The sequence below is a fragment of the Microtus oregoni genome, unplaced genomic scaffold (genome assembly GCF_018167655.1).
Source record: "Microtus oregoni isolate MIOR12 unplaced genomic scaffold, Mior012 000053F_ref0000044, whole genome shotgun sequence".
NCBI classification, from domain to species: domain Eukaryota; kingdom Metazoa; phylum Chordata; class Mammalia; order Rodentia; family Cricetidae; genus Microtus; species Microtus oregoni.
In genome coordinates, this window is record NW_024543829.1 from 8,556,173 (window position 1) to 8,574,807 (window position 18,635).

At 42.9% G+C, this 18,635-nt stretch overlaps 1 protein-coding gene and 1 pseudogene across 1 annotated transcript in view; both read right to left on the reverse strand.

Moving 5' to 3' along the window:
- Positions 1-3,502: 3,502 nt before the first annotated feature.
- Dcaf13 (DDB1 and CUL4 associated factor 13) overlaps positions 3,503-18,635 on the reverse strand; it is a 28,123-nt gene continuing 12,990 nt past the window's right edge. The window contains exons 6-11 of the mRNA XM_041637725.1: positions 17,198-17,275; positions 15,817-15,899; positions 12,626-12,790; positions 7,049-7,184; positions 5,382-5,545; positions 3,503-3,686 (exon numbers count right to left, since the gene is read on the reverse strand). Of these exons, the coding sequence (XP_041493659.1) occupies positions 3,599-3,686; positions 5,382-5,545; positions 7,049-7,184; positions 12,626-12,790; positions 15,817-15,899; positions 17,198-17,275 (714 nt within the window). The 3' untranslated portion in view covers positions 3,503-3,598. The remainder of the gene's footprint in view (positions 3,687-5,381; positions 5,546-7,048; positions 7,185-12,625; positions 12,791-15,816; positions 15,900-17,197; positions 17,276-18,635) is intronic.
- Positions 4,952-5,050, reverse strand: LOC121437714 (annotated as a pseudogene).

Here is an 18,635-nt window from a genome sequence, read left to right on the forward strand (position 1 = left end):
TAGTCCCGCTTATACTTCCCGCCTGGCTATGCTGCGGGAAGGTTTACAGCTAGTAACTACCCGCCTACTGGGGTGTGGTCTAATACACCCAGACATCGAAGCCATCCAGGCCCTCTCCCTCGTTCCCCTGGCTCCTTGCCCCGATGGCTTTTCCTTTGGGTTGCGTGATTCAATTGATCAAGCGGAGAATTCTGATTTGTGAGTTTACCCCTTAATAAATGCCTATCTATTTCTTATTTTTGAGCTAGTGTGGGTATTCCTTTAAGTGTCCGACCACCATAACTCCCAGTATATGGTTACTGGCCAATCAGCGTTTATTTAAAACATAATTGACAGAATACAGACAATTCTCCCACACGACTGGGATTAAAGGTGTGTGTTACCTCTGCCTGGTCTGTAAGGCTGTTCAGTGCAGCTGTTTTATAAATAAGCAAGCCTTATTTATTAAAATACAAATAAAATATCACTACAGAGGCAGGGAGTTCAAGTGCTTCAACTTCAGGCAAAGAACTATAGGCAATCAAGGAACGCTGAGAGGGAGAAATAGTCTTCCCCATGGAAGAGCACACTGACTGGTTATCAATACCAAATGTCCAGGCCTCAAAATATACACACAACTAACGTTATACAGACTGGGAAGAGTTCACCGACTGGTTATCAGTACCAAATGTTCAGGTATGAAAGTATACACACAACTAACATTATGTAGCATTATACAGACTAGGAAGGGGGTGTATTTATCTATGTAGAACTCTCTCTCTCTCTCTCTCTCTCTCTCTCTCTCTCTCTCTCTCGGAAGGGGAAGGGTGTATTTATCTATGTAGAGCTCTCTCTCTCTCTCTCTCTCTCTCTCTCTCTCTCTCTCTGTCTCGTGTGTGTGTGTGTGTGTGTGTGTGTGTGTGTGTGTGTGTAAGAACAATTAAAGAAAAACAGACCACAAATTGGAAGGAGGGCAAGGTGGGAGAGATCCATGGGAAGCATTAGGAGGGAGGAAAGGAAAAGAGGGAAACGATTTTTAATTTAAAAAAAGACATCATTGGCCAACTCATACATTACCCTAGACATCCTTGATTTGTTTCTTATATCTTGAAGCAAGCATCTTCATCAAGATTTCTGTTTACTGAGAGAATTTCATTCTTTTAATCGGAACCCTCCATCTATGTGAAGGTGTGGGAATAACCACGTTGACATACTCATTTTGCATATGACATCAGTCTCAGGCAGGCGGTGGTGGTGCATGCCTTTAATCCCAGCACTCGGGAGGCAGAGGCAGGCGGATCTCTGTGAGTTTGAGGCCAGCCTGGTCTACAAGAGCTAGTTCCAGGAGAGGCTCCAAAGCTACAGAGAAGCCCTGTCCCCACCAAAAAAATAAAAAATAAAAAAGACACATCGGTTTTAGGGATGGTACTCAAGGCAGCTTATGGAATTAGTTATTATGGAGTACAAACAGATTTGAAACAATTAGTTTCTTCTGTCTTATTTACTCTATGTAATCAAAACTTAAGTAAAATTATTCGAAGATATAATTTCCTGCAGGAAATACTTGACATCTCACATCTGCAGGCAAGAATTCCACCAACTGAGCCACGTCCCCAGCCTACTCAGGCTTCCTCTGAGAGCTGGCCCTGAACCTAGTTTTCTCCTTTAGTGGGGTGCGCTACGGGCTCCAAAGGCATGTCCCCCTCCGTTTCTGTGGCTAGGTGCCTCTGCTCCTTTGCGAAGCATGAACATGTGTGTACTGTATACACACTGGAGACTCGGCTCTGGCCCTACTTCTTACCACTGTCACCTATGCTTTCTGCCCTCTGCTCTAAGGCTCCTGGATGTCTAAGCTGAGTGTTGTGATCCATTAATCTCTACTACCTAACAAATCACTTATTTTTCCCCTACTCCCTTCTCTCTCTGGAGAAAGAGTATTTAACCCGAACTTTATGCATCGGCCTGGAACAGAAAGTGTCTAATAGTAAAGCATCGCTGAAATTGAGAAAGTTTTTTTTTCTTCATGAAGAGCAACACACAGACAAGTCCTTACTTTGAAGACATCCCTCCCCCACTTCTCCTCATCCCTGGCCAGGCCAGTGGGCATTTGAGAAGCACTGTTCTCTGGAGGGCTAGTCCTTCCCCGGCAGGCTGGCTTCTCTACTGTGCCGCTATATTATCCATCTCAGATGTCACAACGCTCCGCAATTGCTTATTTCCTCTGAGACTGACCCCTTCAGATTGTGGAGATTGAGGACAGACTATGAATTGTAATAAGGCCTCCCTTTGGGGGTTCTTATGAGAATGCAAGGAAAATTTATTTCAATTAAGTGCATGCAAGACACACTGTTTGGTAAAGAGCGGGTCAGCAGCTGCTATTGTTACCGCTGTTAATGAAGCCTATGGTCTTACAGAGGGATTTTCCTTGAGAATCTCTACAGGTGTAAGTATGCTACCCAGAGAACACAAGGGAGGACTCTGAGGGTTTGGAGCAAAGTAATGAGTTCATCTCCTGACACCGGCTTAGGTGCTCATCAGAAAGTCAAGCACAAAGCTGGTACTGCCCTTGACTTAAAAGGCTCATGTGTGGGGGCATGCATGTGCGTGTACACACACACACACGGGGTTGGGGACACAAGAGCACGTGCACATATGAGCACCTGCCTGTTAAGGCTCAGCACAGGTTACTCATTCATTAAATAATCCACTCACAATACGGGCAAACACTGATTCATCCTGCTCAAAGACCCTGCTGCCATAGTACTTTCTATGTGGCTTTATGGTCTCATGCGAATGAATTGACAGGGTTCACAGAGCTGCAATCAATTCTGATCAATTCACTACTCAAGACCTAAGCTGACCAGGCTGCTCTCTAGACATCTTAGACCTTAGCCTTTCTTGACCATGACACAGTTAGGACAACGGGAAGCTGAAGAGCAACCTGCTTTCTGTTTCCATCACAGAGAAGGTCACAGTGGCCACATGGCATGCACAGCTTTTCTTCTAGGGGTTAGTCTATGCCTTACTCACTTATGTCCCTCTGTCTCTTAGGTGGGTCCCCATGTCCACGATCCTCTCTTCCTTCAGGTTCTACCCTGGCAACCTCACTTGTGAAAAGTGATCTTTTTACAAGGCACTGTGAACCCCAAAAGTGACATTTCAAAATGGTCGGAATCCTGCTGTGTCTGGCTTAGTCTAGGCTCGAATTACCGGAAACTGCTCACATCTCTGACTAGTCAGGCCCTGCAAAGTGTGGGACACTGATCACTATGGAAACCAGGTTGCAGCAGGAGGTAGAGCCTGTGACTTAGCAGGTGGCACTTCTCTTCATGGCAGGAGCACCAAATGCTGACAGGAAACCAGGCAAACATACACGGTGTTTTCACCTGCCTCGCGGCAAATGAACACACACACAGCCTTTGCTCCTGTGCAGCCAGCCTTTAGGTCAGCCACAGGGTGAGCAGGAAATGCAAGAGGAGCTGAGTCAGGGAGGGAAAGGAGAGAAAAACACACAACTGCAATGTTTACTATTAATCCAGAGCCAGGACGTTTATTTACAGAGTTCCCAGATCAGAAGTAGCAAATAATTATATATCAAGCTCGGCAGGAAGACAAAACATTATTTCACAATTGCCACTACGTGTTTCTTCCTCTCTGACACAACTGGCACAGATCCAGGCTTGCTATGTTTACGACGATTCATTTCCCTAGAAATAAACAAAATACATAAAATATGAGCAAGTACATAAAAAATCATCTCAGCCAACAGACACAAATTTTAAATCATAAAGCATTTTCTTTCTCTAGAAAGACCTCTGGGGAAAAAAAATTTCCCAATGAGAATAAGGTGAAAAGTTAAATTCAACTTTTGTTATTTAATTGCTTTATATTTTATGAATCATCAGTGTCTAAGGCTATACCTCTTTGAATGTACCTGATCTTTTCTGATCTTGGAAGCTAAGCAGGGTCAGGATTGGATAGTACTTGGAAGGGAGATCACCTGGGAATACATGGTGCTGTAGGCTTTAAAGCAAGGTGTGCTGGCGATGCCTTTAATCCCAGCACTCAGGAGGCAGAGACGGGCTGATCTCTGAGTTTAAGGCCAGTCTGGTCTAGAGAGTGAGTTACAGAACTGCCAGGCCACCACACTTGAGACTGCCTCCAACACAAACAAACAAGATGACAACAGAACAAAAACAAACAAAACTTTCAGCTTCCTCTACTAAGTCTAAAAGGTAACACAGTTACTAAGAGACATAAACATGATTAAACCCCAACATGCACGCAAGAGCAAAGCAAGAGCAACCTACACAGTTTAGTAAAGCAGCCCAGCAGCTCTAGAACGTCAACACTGCATTTCTCTATGGGCTCCATGAGTGTAGCCATAGGAGAGTTGGGGGGGGATCTGCTTTGGATTCAAATGCTAACTTTCCCTGCTGTTCAGGTTGAGAAAGGACGACCACTTGAGCCCAGGAGCTGAAGACCAGGTTAGGAATCACCGTGAGTCCCTCATGTCAAGAAACAGACATCAGATCTCGGATATTATGATAAAACACATTAGAATATTTTAAAGAAATGATTGCTAAATATGAGTTTTTAAAATTCTTTGCAGTCCAGGTTGGCTTTGATTTCATGGTCCCGAGTACTGGGATCATAGGAATTTGAATTTGTTTAGCAAATAAATAGGATAGCATTTCATAATTACAGCTACATTAGAACTGATTTTTAAAAGCATTGTGTGTTTGTAATATTAGTACTGGAGAGGCGGAGACAGGAGGATCCCTGGGGTTCACTGGCCAACCGGTCCAGCAAACAGGTGATTTCCAGGACCAGTGAGACTGTTTCACAACAGTAAGATGATACAGGGGGACACTTGCTGTGGGCTTCTGGGCACAGGGATTCACATACATGTGCACGTTTGCTCACACATACGCACGCACGTGCACGCTCACACACACAAGAGAGAGATTTCATAAACAGACAGATCATAAATCCGTCACCATCCTTACACAGGAGCTATGCTAATGCTCTCTGTACTGTTCCAATGTTACAACACCCGCTGCCAAAACAAGCACAGCACACCAGTTTAACATAAAATAGCTCCTCCCTCTCTTCTATCCATGCTACTCACTCTGTAACTGTACTATTCCAATTGAGAAGTGTGTTCTTATTATGGTAATTCACTTTCTTCACTGGTACTTTACATATATTCTTAGATGATATTTCCCCACTTTTGGAAAAGAGGAGGAAAGCCCAGAGAGTTGTTCAAGAAATGTCTACTGCACATTAGTATATAGACCACTCCTTTATAAGAAAGTGTACGTTTGACTATGGGGATGAGGGAGCCGAGGGGGAGGGCAGTTAAAAGTGCTGAGGTTAGAGGCAAATGTCCAAACACATACTTCCGGCGCCGGGATTCCCTCATGATGCGCTGCTCCTGGATCTGGCTGTAGATGGATTTCGGCAGATGTCGATGGCGAGCAATGCGTTTCACATGCGGATGATACTGAAACTTTTCCTTTAACTTCTGGTTATAATCATTCGCTGCTTTTTCTCGCGATGAAAGCTGAAACAAAGTGCATTTTAGTATCTTCAATTCTTTAGTTTTCTTGGGCATAAATATCTAGGGAGCACCCCTTTCTCCTCCCCCAAATTCAGCTTTTCTATTTATTTATTTGTTTGTTTGTTTGTTTATTTATTTATTTAAGATTTCTGCTTCCTCCCTGGCACCGCCTCCCATTTCACTCCCCCTCCCCCATCAGCTCGCCAAATTCAGCTTTTACAACACACAAGCAAAATGGCCAGTGAGCTTGCAGGCCTCTGTGAGTCCAGCAGCTCTGAAGCCGCACGCCGACAACGTAAACACCAGGTATAGAGCACAGAAAAGGCATCCATTGCAATTAGTCACCTTAGGCTTTGGTAAAAACCTAACTACACGAAAAGAAAAAAAGTGTTTGGTCCCGTAATAGGTTTTGTTTAACAGTGCTAAGAACAAAGCAAACACACTAGAACATTTAATAATGAATGAATACTGAGACACAGTGAAACACCTAATGATAACTGAATTTAAAATAGAATGACCTTCCATTATTGCTGAGTGTGCCTGGATTTTACTTCCAGGGCTAAGCAGAAAACACTTCAAACCTAACATTCCCCTTTTAGTACTCGTTTCTCAGAAACAAGCTGTACATTCTACAGAGGGAGGTGGAACGTTAGAAAATATAAACAACAACAAAACCCAAGTCAACCATTATCTTACAGCCCAGATGCAGCTGCATTGTCATGGACTCTACTTTCAATTTAGCTTCTGAGTCTTTGGCACTGATGATCTCTCAGGGGTGTGGAGCTCAGTCCCACTGCTGTGACAGCTGCGGTGTCTTCCTAACCTACACTCCGAGTCTCTCTACATCTCTCTCCCACCAAAGAAAACGAAGAACCAGGAGAGCATGAGTGTGATCAATCTGAATTCATCAAACCTTCTGATAACGGGCAGTGGTGGCACACACCTTTACACCTTTAATCCTAGCACCCAGGACGCAGTGCCAGGTAGATCTCTGAGTTTGAGGCCAGCCTGGTCTATAGTGTGAATTCCAGTACAGCCAGGGTTACACAGAGAAAGACTGTCTTGACAAACCAAAACCAAACCAAACCCACAAAAAAGAAAAACAAAGCCTCTGAAAGCACACTTGTGTGTGGACACCTAGAGCTGGTGCCGGGAAGTCTAAAGTCCACATGGGGTCGTCCTCCACTGCTCCTAGCTTAGTTGAGACCAAGTCTGTCTCTGAACCTGGACCTTGCCAATTAGCTGGTCCACCAGTCTGGATAGGGAGCCGCAGGGAGCCTCCTTAGCACACTGTCAGGGTGTACTGGCCTGTTGCTATCTATGCCTGGTATGTTCTAGGAATAAACTCAGGTCCCCCAAAAGAGCCCTCTGCCCAGCCTTACAGGAAAAGTCAGTAAACCTTTTGTTTGCTTTGGTGCTGTCTTTTGGTTAATCTGATCAATCAGGTACTTCAAAAAGCTTTTACAATGACATTCAGTAACACTGAAAGCTGGCCTGTGGACTTACCACGCCCAGCTTCTCCGAGGCGTTAGCCTTCCAGAGGCGGATGTTCATCTCGTCAGAGCCACACATAATGTACTTGCTGTCAGAGGTCCACTTCACACAGATAACATGCTGCATTCTCTTTGTGTGATACACTTCCCTGCAGAAGAGGAAATTTTAAAACAGATATCTTTAACCACTGTCTACCAGGGACCAGAAAACCATTTTTGTGTCCTGAGAAAGTGTAAAAGGAAAATTCAGTTTCATTTCATTGAACTTTACTAATAAGGTTCTATTCTAAATACCTAGGAATTAAAATTAAAAATGGATCACCTGACATGCAATAATAGAATAAATTAAACACACTTAGCAAATTTAGATATAAAACTGCTGAAAGTATAAGATACAAATAAAATTTAATTTTAATTCAGGGATAACTTTGGGAGCTTCCTCCACTCCCACTTTCAAGACAGGGTTTCCCTGTGTAGCTCTGTAGACCAGAGATCAGCCTGCCTCTGTCCCCCAAGTGCTTGGGTTAAGGGGGTGAGTGTGCTTCCATGCCTGGCTAGACATGGCTTATTCTTAACAAATACTGACTCATCCCCAATGTAATTCAGGTCAACAGCCACCACCCCTCAATGACATTTTACTGGGAGTAAAATTAATGCAGCGGCCTCCAAAGAGCACACTGGAGCACGCTGGCGCCAGCTCTGCTTTTTGCTTGGGCACTGTCTTAAAAATCTAACTGAAGTGAGAGTTGATTTACATGTGTGAAAACAGGGAGGGCTGCAGAAGTGTCTGAGAGGCTGAGGTAAGAATCATCTCCTGAACTTGGGATGCTGTGAAGCAGGCTGGGGGAGTTCACAGGAGCTTCTATACGGGGAGTGTGAGGAAGGGCACTTCAGAGAGAGGAAAAGGTCAAAGAAATTAAGACGAGCTCTTTTAATTCCAAATACAGAAAAAACAAGTCAAAATGCAGATGGCATAACAGAAAGGTAACAAGTCTAACAAATTATCCATAGTAAAATAAACCAGACAACCACATCAGATAAAACCACTTACAGACCGTATCTCTAGATGCACTTATGCACTAGCCTTGTTCACTGCTTTAAGGTATGGACTAAACATTAAAACTGTAAGAAATTTACTTTTAAAAAAAGGAACAATGGTTATTAAAATGAAGCCTGGATGAGAGACTTGTTCTTCTCTTCAGTGTCCTGATTTTTGCATGCTGATCTCTTACCATCTCCACTTTCTTAAAAGCCCTCTCTGACACACACACACACACACACACACACACACACACACACACACCAAAACTAGAATTTCAATTAAGCTTCAGTAACCATCAAAAACAATTTGCTCGTGTGACTCAGTCAAAGCTCCAGCAGGCACTGAAGCAACTCAAGGTCCTTCTCAGTGGTGAACTATTTAGTCCCTAGCCTCTTGTTTACAACATGCTGAGTGTATGAAGTTCACTAAACATTATAGTAGAAAACATTTTTAAAGACAAAATAGTCTAAGCCCACTTTCTCTTGTGAATGCTACTGATTTTGCTTGCTGGCTTAGTAAATCGTGATCGGACTTGCACTACTGGAGCCTACATTGTGGAAACACTGAACGGAGCCCCTGCACAGGCACACCATGGCAGGTGCACAGCATGCACAGACACAACAAATAAACACATATTTCTAACAATTAAAGCACATTCGAGAGCCAGCATGATCTATATACCCACCCCAAATATACTCAATGGATTACAGAGATAGATCACTTGTCTGGCATGCATGACATCATAGGTTTGCTTTCCAGCACCATATAAAACCAGACATGGTGGTACATGCCTGTAAGCTCAGCACATGGGAGGCAGGATCAGGAGTTCAATGTCATCTTTGGATATATAGCAATTTACAGTCAGTCTGAAATATAAAAGACTTTTTTTTTCTTTTTTAAGAGACAGGGTTTCTTTGTGTAGCCCTGGTTGTCTTGAAACTCGCTCCATAGACCAGGCTGGCCTTGAACTCATAGATCTGCCCGCCTCTGCTTCCCAAGTGCTGGCATTAAAGATGTGTGCTACCACCTAGCACAAGAGACTTTTAAAACAAGACAAAACTAACCCTCAAAGCTAAAGAGTGAACTCCAACCATTTTAATGTCTTTCAAGAGCAAATACTTTTAAAATAACATAAAAGCATTCAAAGTGTTGCGTAAGCTTGGTTACACATGCTTTCTGTAATGACAGAAAGGAAGAACAGACCATGGAGGATGAACTGGAACTAGCTCTCAAGCAGATAAAGGAGTGGCATGTTTGGATAAACAGGAAGAAGAACACTACTGAATGTTCAAATGACACCAGGACAAAATCCCCCAGCAATGGAGTGTAAAAATTCCTGTCTACAACTCTGTTATCACCTGAGCTTCCAAAATCCCCCAGCAATGGAGTGTAAGAATTCCTGTCTACAACTCTGTTATCACCTGAGCTTCCTAGCTAGACCTGCATTAAATAGCCCAGCCTTTGGGCTCCTGAACTATACCTCAACTATTCCACTTTCTATTCTCTGACTCATTCCATCCATTCTTTGCTTACACACCATATTGGCACAATCCCGCTACCTTTAGAAAGCTAGATGCCCAACAAATGACGGAGTTTTTGATTCTTCATACTTTTACAAGCGTAAGACTCTTGTAGGAAACTGCAAACTTCACAAGAATGTGGGGGAATGCCACGGTCATTACAAGAGCCACCAGCAGCAGAGGACAGAAGTGTGTAGTGAAAACTGAAGCCCTGAGAATACTCACTAGTGCACCTGACTCAAGCCCAGCAGCCATCACAATCGTCTGCTGGGAATGAGTAAGACGCGGTATCAATGCAGCTTCCTCACATTAGAGCAGAGAAAGAAGTTACAAGAGTGAGAACTTTAGACACGCAGAGTGGCTAGGACCAAAAAGGTGGAGTTCCCCGCTCTCAGGATGTCTGTATGGAAGGTCTTACTACTGCACTACGACGGTGTGGTATCTCCCCTTTCTTCCCTTCATCACCAGCTAGACACATCACTACAGCTTTCTCCAGGAATCCTGTGCTGTGGGAAAATGCTCATACACTGTAAAGATCTATCACTTGTATTGGTTTAATAAAACGCTGATTGGCCAGTAGCCAGGCAGGCAATATAGACAGGACAACAAGACTAGGAGAATTCTGGGAAGAAGAAAGGCAGAGATGCAGTCACCAGTCAGACACAGAGGAAGTAAGATAAGAATGCCTCATTGAGAAAAGGTACTAAGCCATGTGACTAAACAAGAATTATGGGTTAAGTTCTAAGAGCCAGTTAGTAATAACCTAATAGGCCAAACAATTTGTCATTAATATAAGCCTCAGTGTGTTTCTTTGGGACTGAACGGCTACGGGACCAGGGAGGGTAAAAACTTCTGTCTACAATCCTAGGTCACTCAACCAAGAAAGGGAAAACACACACACATATGTGCATTTATATATTCATCTAAATTATTTTCTTTTTATGCTTTAATAGGCATTTATGAGCAATCATATATCTCTGACTGACTATCCTAATCTGTCAACAGTCTCTGTCCCACTGTGATTTTGTAGGACAGCCTGTGTGGTTAGTTTTGTCAATCTGACAAGCAAGAGTCACCCGGGAAGAGGAAGTTCAAATGCCTCCATCAGATGAAGCTATAGGTAGATCTGTGGGGCATTTTCTTGATCAATGACTGATGTGTGACAGCCCATCCCTGGAAAAAGGAGTTCTAGTGGTTTAAAAACAAACCAACCTGGTTGATCAAGCCATTGGGAAGTAAGCCAGTGAGCAGCATTCCTCCATGAATGCTGCTTTAGTGTTTGCCTCTAGGTTCCTGCCTTGAGTTCCTGTCCTGACTCCTGATAGGGAATCTCTGTAAACCAATTATCTTTAAGAGATGGGACCAAGTTAGGGTGGGGCTTTGTGCCCTGTCTCTGTGTGGTTCCCTCACAGCACAGCTGAGCTTGGACTTCTTGTTTCTGTTTCGTGAGTTTGCCTCTTATAATAAATAAAAATGTAACTGTTTTATCTTCTAGCTAGCCTGGTTATTTCTCAAATAGAGATAATTCAACAGACTCCCCTTCATGACAGACTGACTAGGATGTATAAATCAGATACTCTTTCCTCCCCAAGTTGCTTGGTCATGGTGCTTCACGCAGCAATAGAAAGCAAACCAAAACAGCCTGGAACTTACAATCTTCCTGCTTCTACATCCTGAGGAGCACCAAGCTTAGTGTCCTAAGTTTTATGGGATCAATTGTTTCAGTTTCCCTTGGTTTATGTGTGCTTACAGAAGAGCGTCTGAGCACTCCTAAGAACAGAGAGTGTGCATGCAGTTTGTAAACCACAGCACATGAGCCAGGCTCTAAGGAGGAGTGATGGTCTAAGGAAAGGACTCATGGGTACAGCACTTGCATGAGGGCCTAGTAACATCCCCAGCATCACCAAGTCAGCCAGTGAAGTAAAAAATAAAGTACAAAATTTCCCTGATGTCTCTGAAAATGCCACAATTTTCTATCAACTGCCTCAACATAAAAATACACGGATGTATAAATAGCGCACTGAATCACATATAATAAGTGGTAAAGTTAAGCTGTAGGAAACAGCTCATAATAAGTGTGCTCATAGGCTGAGATACCCAGTGGATCAGCGTAGCATCTCCCACCTCCCAGCTCAACAGAGGACACAGGTGAAGTGACCAAGTTAATGCCATCTTGTCCCCACTGCATTTTATGTCTGCCTACTCTACTTCTCCGCCTTCTACCCCCCTCACAGCCACATCTGCCTTGGCAATGCTTTGGGGACTGTCCATGAACCTAACCACGGTCTAGACTTATTACACAAAAAATTTGGTGTTCATGCAACCTTAAACATAAAACTACAATAAATCAGAAATAATTGTTGTGTAATGTCTGGAATGCACTGCTGAGGCTTGCAAGAGAGCAGATGTTACCATATGGTAAGATAACCCCGCCCCAGTGGCATTCCCCTGAGCACAGGCGTAAATTGGGATTTTGTCTTTTAAAATGATGTACCCTGAGCTTGGTCACCAAGAGACATTTCAGAAGCACAAGCCTGCTATTGATCTAGCCATTAATAAAATGTCTCAGAACTTTTCATCAGATTAACTCTTGATTGTTGGTAACTACCTTGTGTGGCCCACTTCATAGGTTCTGACTAACCTAGAAAGGAGGAGAATGAGCTCAATATCTAAACCGCTTTTCCTGCACATTTTTGCCTGGTAGAGTAAGTTGGATTTGAATGTGTAAAAAACAATATCAGGGAGTCGTATTCATTGCTTTTAAAACTACTTTCAGAAAAAGAAATTACCTGAGTTCTTAACCATCAAATTCAACTTTTAGTAAGCTTATTAATTATATGGAAATAATCTTCTACTCAATAAAACAAACCACCTGATTTGATCCGACACAATTCAGTGGAGTGACACTCCTTGTCACAATCCCCAAGCCCTATTATATACACACCACCAGCCACCTTCTAAGAAAAACAAAGGGTTACCAGGACTAAACAGACCATGCAAACCCACGTGGCTCGTGCCAGTCACATACCTGCTCCGGCTCCTCTCCACAGGGAAGATTCTGATAGACTTATCGAAACTGGCAGACACAAACTCCTTCCCAGTGGGGGAGTAGTCCACGTCAAGTACTGCAGAGACGTGATCCATGTGGACCTGAACAGGCGTGTCCAGGGTACGCATATCAAAAGTATACAAGCTGTAAAACATCATTAAATGTTTCATTCAAATTTCTGCAAAAAAGCCATATATAGTATTAAAAGAACATTAGCTAAATAAGGACCCCCCTTAATAAGCAGTCCGATTCTGAATACAGTTAAGGTAGGTAAGACACAGAGAAAAACACCAGTAATTCTGCTTTGGAACATCACACAAAATAGAAAATAGCAAACCAATGTGACGGCTCCAAGGGTAAGGGTGTACCTGACAGACTAGTGACCTGAGAGCAGTCCTCAGGACCCACATGGTGCCCTCTGACCTCCACACGTGCATGACGGGTTGTGCCCGTGGATGTGCACACTCACAAATGTGGACGGGCCAGAGAGCAGCGCCCTCTGTGAAGACAGGAGTTCACATTCTGGAACAGGGCCCTCACTGATCCTGATTACGCTGGCAATTCCCAAACTAGGATAACATAATTCTCTTTCCTTAAACCCTCAATCTATGGCCATTTGTTAGTTGTCTGGACTAGGATAATGATAGAAGCCAACACAAGCAGGCAAGCATTTATAAACACTCATAATATTCCTATCAAAAGACAAGCCACTCTGGGTAGGGTACTTAGGGCTTCATGCCTGTAGCCTCACCAACCAAGAGACTGAAACAGGAGCAAGTTCTAGTAGACCAACCTGAGCCCATCTCAGAAAAGATCAAACAAACAGCCCAAAGCACTGCTCCTTCTAAGAGCCTCCAACAACCCCTAGGCGTGAGCCAGGGTCTCTCTGATTTGGAGCTTTAATTTCTGACTTGATAGCTACAACACACTGTCCTCCTGGCACGTGATTCCCAATACTTCTTTCCTTAAACTTCTTTCCTTAAAACACATTGCTTTTCTACAAATTGTTTCAACATTCTGTGGAGAAAAAAATGCAAATCTGTTCAAATTCCAAGCACATTAATCCTTCTGGACAGGATTGCCTACGGTCATTCTTGAGGAGCATCTACTCTACACCCTCCTTCCTACAGGCAGCAAGACCCACTTCCTACAGTAACAGCTGGATGCTTTAGATCTGAATCTTTAGATCTGACACAGAGCAGAGGCCCCACAATAGACTCTTCCTTCTGAGCGAGGCTCTCATACAGCCCTTCAGCCATGCGGCCAAATTTTCTCCATAGCAGATAACCCTGAACTCCTCATCTTTCTTGCCTCAGTTTCCCCAGTGCTAGGATTACAGGCATACACCATCATACTCACCAAGAGTATTTTAAAAATAAGGACAATTATGAAAAACTAGCAGTCATTTCTTATAAGAGATATGTCTGGTTTTAGGAACCGTATGTAATTCTTTCCAAGGCAAGAAGTGAGAATTTCCAAGAAGGCTCTGAAAAAAGATTATTTTGGCGAAGAGCTAGTTCACAATGTACTTTAGACCTTAGCAGAGAGGTCACTGAGCTGCAGAATGACTCTTGTCTTTTGTTGTCTTTAATTGCTCAGCACTCTTTCGTTTCAAAGCATCTATTACAGGAAGTAAAGCCCTCAATGTGGCTGGTACTGCTAATGGCGCCACTGCACTTCTCAATACAGGAACCCTACGAGAGAACTTCAGGCAGTGCCACTGAAGAACCTGTAGTTCCAAGTACGAGCTGATACTGCCGTTTAGTCTCTAATCTATACAAAGACTTTTTACTTATGTGCATGTGTGTGCGCTTCCTTGTCTGTGTGTGCACTATGTATGTGCAGGGGCCTTCAGAAGCCAGAAGAGGGTGTCAGACACCTGGAACCAGACTTACAGGTGGCTGTGAGCTGCCCAACGTGGGTGCTGGCATCAGAACATGGGTCCTCTGCAAGAGTAAGGAAAACTCTCTAACTGTTGAGCCATCTCTCCAGCCTCTGGTGGACAGATTTAAAATACAGAAAATCTAAAGTTCAAATCCACGAAGTTTGTATCTTCTCAAAAAAGTTGTTAAAAATGTACTTAAAGCCAGGCAGGGATTCACACTTTTAATCCCAGCACTCAGGAGACAGAGGCAGGCAGATCTCTGAGTTCAAGGCCAGCCTGGTCTACAGAGTAAGTTCCAGGATAATCATGGATACACAGAGAAACCCTATCTTAAAAAACCAAAGAAAGAAAGAAAAACGTCCTTTAAAATAATAATAAACACATTAAAAATAAAAATAAAGTAAGACTGATCTATACTTTTCACTGGATTAGGCTCTTTGGCTAATACATCTGACCTGACTGAACAAACACCGAGGCAATGGATGAGACAGCCAATGGGCAACGTCCAACAGGAGTAAAGCATCTCATGAGGATCTAAATTTCACAGAATTCAAAGGAAGTCTGCCAGGGCAGCTTTTCAGGCACAGAAAATATATACAACTACTAAGATAAAAATTGAAACGATCACTTTCTGTTTCTTTACTAATGACAGCAGACAGTTTAACTACAAGAGCTACAGCTGCCTGAGGAGTCAGAAACACCTGTAAAACACCATTACAGGTACGGTAATGTACGGGCCAAGCACTGTTCATGTTTGTTCTGAAACGATGTCTTTCTATAGAACCCAAGCTGGCTTTGAACATACCATGTAACCCTGGTAGCCTCACATTCAATTCTCCTGCCTCAACCTCTGGAATGCTAGGAACACAGACTTGCAACACTACACCTGCTGGTCAGTCATTACTTAAATGGCCTATAGAAGGGATCATATAGTTTCCTGTGCTTGGCCAAGGGAGGCATCAGGTCTGTACTGTAACTCTCCAGCATGGGCATCACAACAACATGAGGGCAGCCAGACCAGGAGACAGCAAACAATCACAGCCACAGGCATGAACTGTGGCACAAACAGGATTTACCCAAAGATGCCAGTTTACTGTTCTTTGTCTAAGTTATTCTAAAATCAAAAGAATTTTTTTTTCTAAAAACTTCTCCAATTTGGGAAATTCTTTTCAGCCTAACAAAGGCAGCTTCCAAATTCGTTCACGAAAGTGCCCTCAGCAGGTGAGACGTGCATGTTAACAAGGCCATGCAGCGAGTAGGTGAGTTTCTAAGGAGAGACACTTACTTATAATCTTCATTTGCTGCAGTAAAATGGAAAGCTTCCATAGGGTTCCAGCAGATTGTATTTGTTCTCATATCCAAGATAACCTGAGAAAGGATCACCCACCACCACAAATTAACATATAGGAAATAATACATCTACTTTCTTTTGGTCTGATTGGAGAAAGTCCTTTAGTATGCACAGTGCACAATTCAGAGCATGGGGAAAGAAATCAATGACTATTCCTGAGAACAGAGCAGTAACTACAGTTAACACCTAGCCCCTGGACTTCAAATGACAAACCCAAGTAAGCATTGCCTTACTGTTTAAAACAAATGAACGCGATGCAAGCTGGGCTGAGATTGTGAGTGCACCAGATGACAGACTGCAGTTGCTGTCTTCCATTCACAGCAAATGGACCTACACTAAAGCAGGCTGTGTATGCAGATGTGTGTACTTGCCAAAGACTACTATTCAGTAAACTAGAACTTCATGTCAGCTAAAAAGTAAGTCTTTTTTCTATAAATATACAGCAAGGTACTGGTTAATACCATCAAAGTTCATGTATCACAGGATAAATAACTAATTTTCACTTTTAATGAATAATGAATATGCGAATCTCATTCTTCCTACTTTTAATATTTCTGAATCTATCAACATATTACAAAATGTTTTTTTTTTTTCTTATTCTTTTGCTAGAGTCTCATTGAGCCCAAGCTGGCCTGGAACTCAATGTCAGGATGACCTTGAATTCCCGGTCCTCCTGCCTTCACCTAGCGAGTGCTAGGACTGCAAACCTGGACCACCACATCTAACTGACAAAAGGAATTCAATATGTGAACTGTGCCATACACTCATGGCGCATGACTCACATCTAGCCCTTCTTGTGCCCTGACATACTACAATGCTTGATGTCAACTCTTCTTAAAATGGTAGTCCACTCCATGTACAAACAACATTCCTCTCTTGACAGTCGGCAAACGATGTATTAACTTTGATATCTAAGTCCTGAAATGACCATGGCGAATGAAAAGACTATGGAAAACCCCCTCATCAACAAGACAGTGCTTGTCTAACAAAGAGTCGAACTAGCATCAGCATATAATTAAAATAGCTGCCTATATGGATGAGTGCTAAAACCATTTTGAATAAAATAATGGCTATGCCGCATGATAATCAAGCCCCCTTCAAATTAGTACATATTAAGTAATGCAATGAAACATCTTTCATTTTAAAAACTTCAATATAGCAAAGACTAATGAAACTCCTAAGGAGTACTGGCATTATTGAAGTCACAAAGAGACAGAGTCTAAAATCAATGGAGAGCTGGATGTCATTACCATCGTCACTTGATATACAGAATGCCTTAACAACTGTATGACACACAGACAAGACCAGAACTCACCTTCTTCAGAGGCGTGGCTTGCCGCATATCATACAGTACTATATTCCTATCAGAAGCACAACTTCCCAGGATAAATGTCTAAAAATAATGGCAACAATCACCAATTAAAATTCAGGCTTGGAAGCAAATGATGTCTATTTAAAACAAAATTATTTATCTTTAATATTTAAGTTAAATATTAACTGTAACACTGACTATATCCCATTTTATGAGGGTATAATAAATTACCCATAATCTCAGCTAAGACAAGTATTTTCATGTTTAAATCTCCATGCATGTATTTTAGGTAGTGGCAATAACAGTACGCCCTGTTTCTAGCGGAACGTATTTTACTTACCTGCTCTCCAATGTAAGATTTAGCTACTACTTTTGACTGCTATAAATAAGACTTTAGGAAATATTTTCAGACATTAAACTCTTCTTTTGAATTGTTTCCTTAACATAAAATTTCTGGAGTGGTATTAGTGAATCAAAAGCGTCAACGATTTTATGAATTGTGACATTTAAGGTTGCTTATTTTTTAAAAGTGATGCTAATATCACTGTCATGTGAGAATGTACTTCTTATTACAACTATGACAATATTTCCTAAACACTCAAATTTTTTGCTTTATTAGAAGTAAACATTTCCTTTTGTTTGTGGCTGCTGCATAAATACACCCTGTCTTTTATCCGACTGAGTGTGTGCACCATGTGCTTGTGTGTGTGTGGTTTCTGCATGCATGCGAGTAAAGGTGCACGTGGAGATCAGAGGTCAATGTTGGATGTCTTTCTCCTGCTCTCTGTCCTATCCTTTGTCACAGGACATCTTCCGCAGCCACCATCCAGCTCCAGGGGCTGGTCGGTACATCCTGGGATCTGCCTATCTCTGCGCTTCACAGCATTGGGTTGCGGACATGCACTAGTGTGCCTAGTTCTTACATGAATGCTAGAAATGCAAGCCCAGGTCCTCATTATTGCTCAGCACATGTTATACTCCCTGAGCTATCTCCTGAGCCATGTGTGTCCATCTGTCCTCCTCCCCTCCTTCCACAGGAGTCTTTAGCTCACTACGCTGTCCAGGATGGCATCAAGCTTGTGACCCTCCGGTCTTGGCTTCCAGGCATGTACCGCCACATGACTTATGACACTTATGACAAGCCTTGGTGTTGAGTGAAAGTGGGCTACCATCCAGTAGAGGCCTGATTCCACTTGTGCGTGTACGGTGTGTGCATATGAGGTGTGGGCTCGCCTGTGCCTGGAAGCCAACTGTGCTGCTCTGTCCTTCACATTGTTTAGCGCATGTGTGTAACCTTCACAGGTGTGGAGACACTGGGAAACAGCCTTACAGGAGTGAGTTCTCTCCTTCTGCCACATGGGTTCCAGGAATTAACTCAGGCTTCAGGCTGGTGGAATGTGGGCAAGTGTGCTTACCTACTGAGCCATCTCCCCCATCTTCT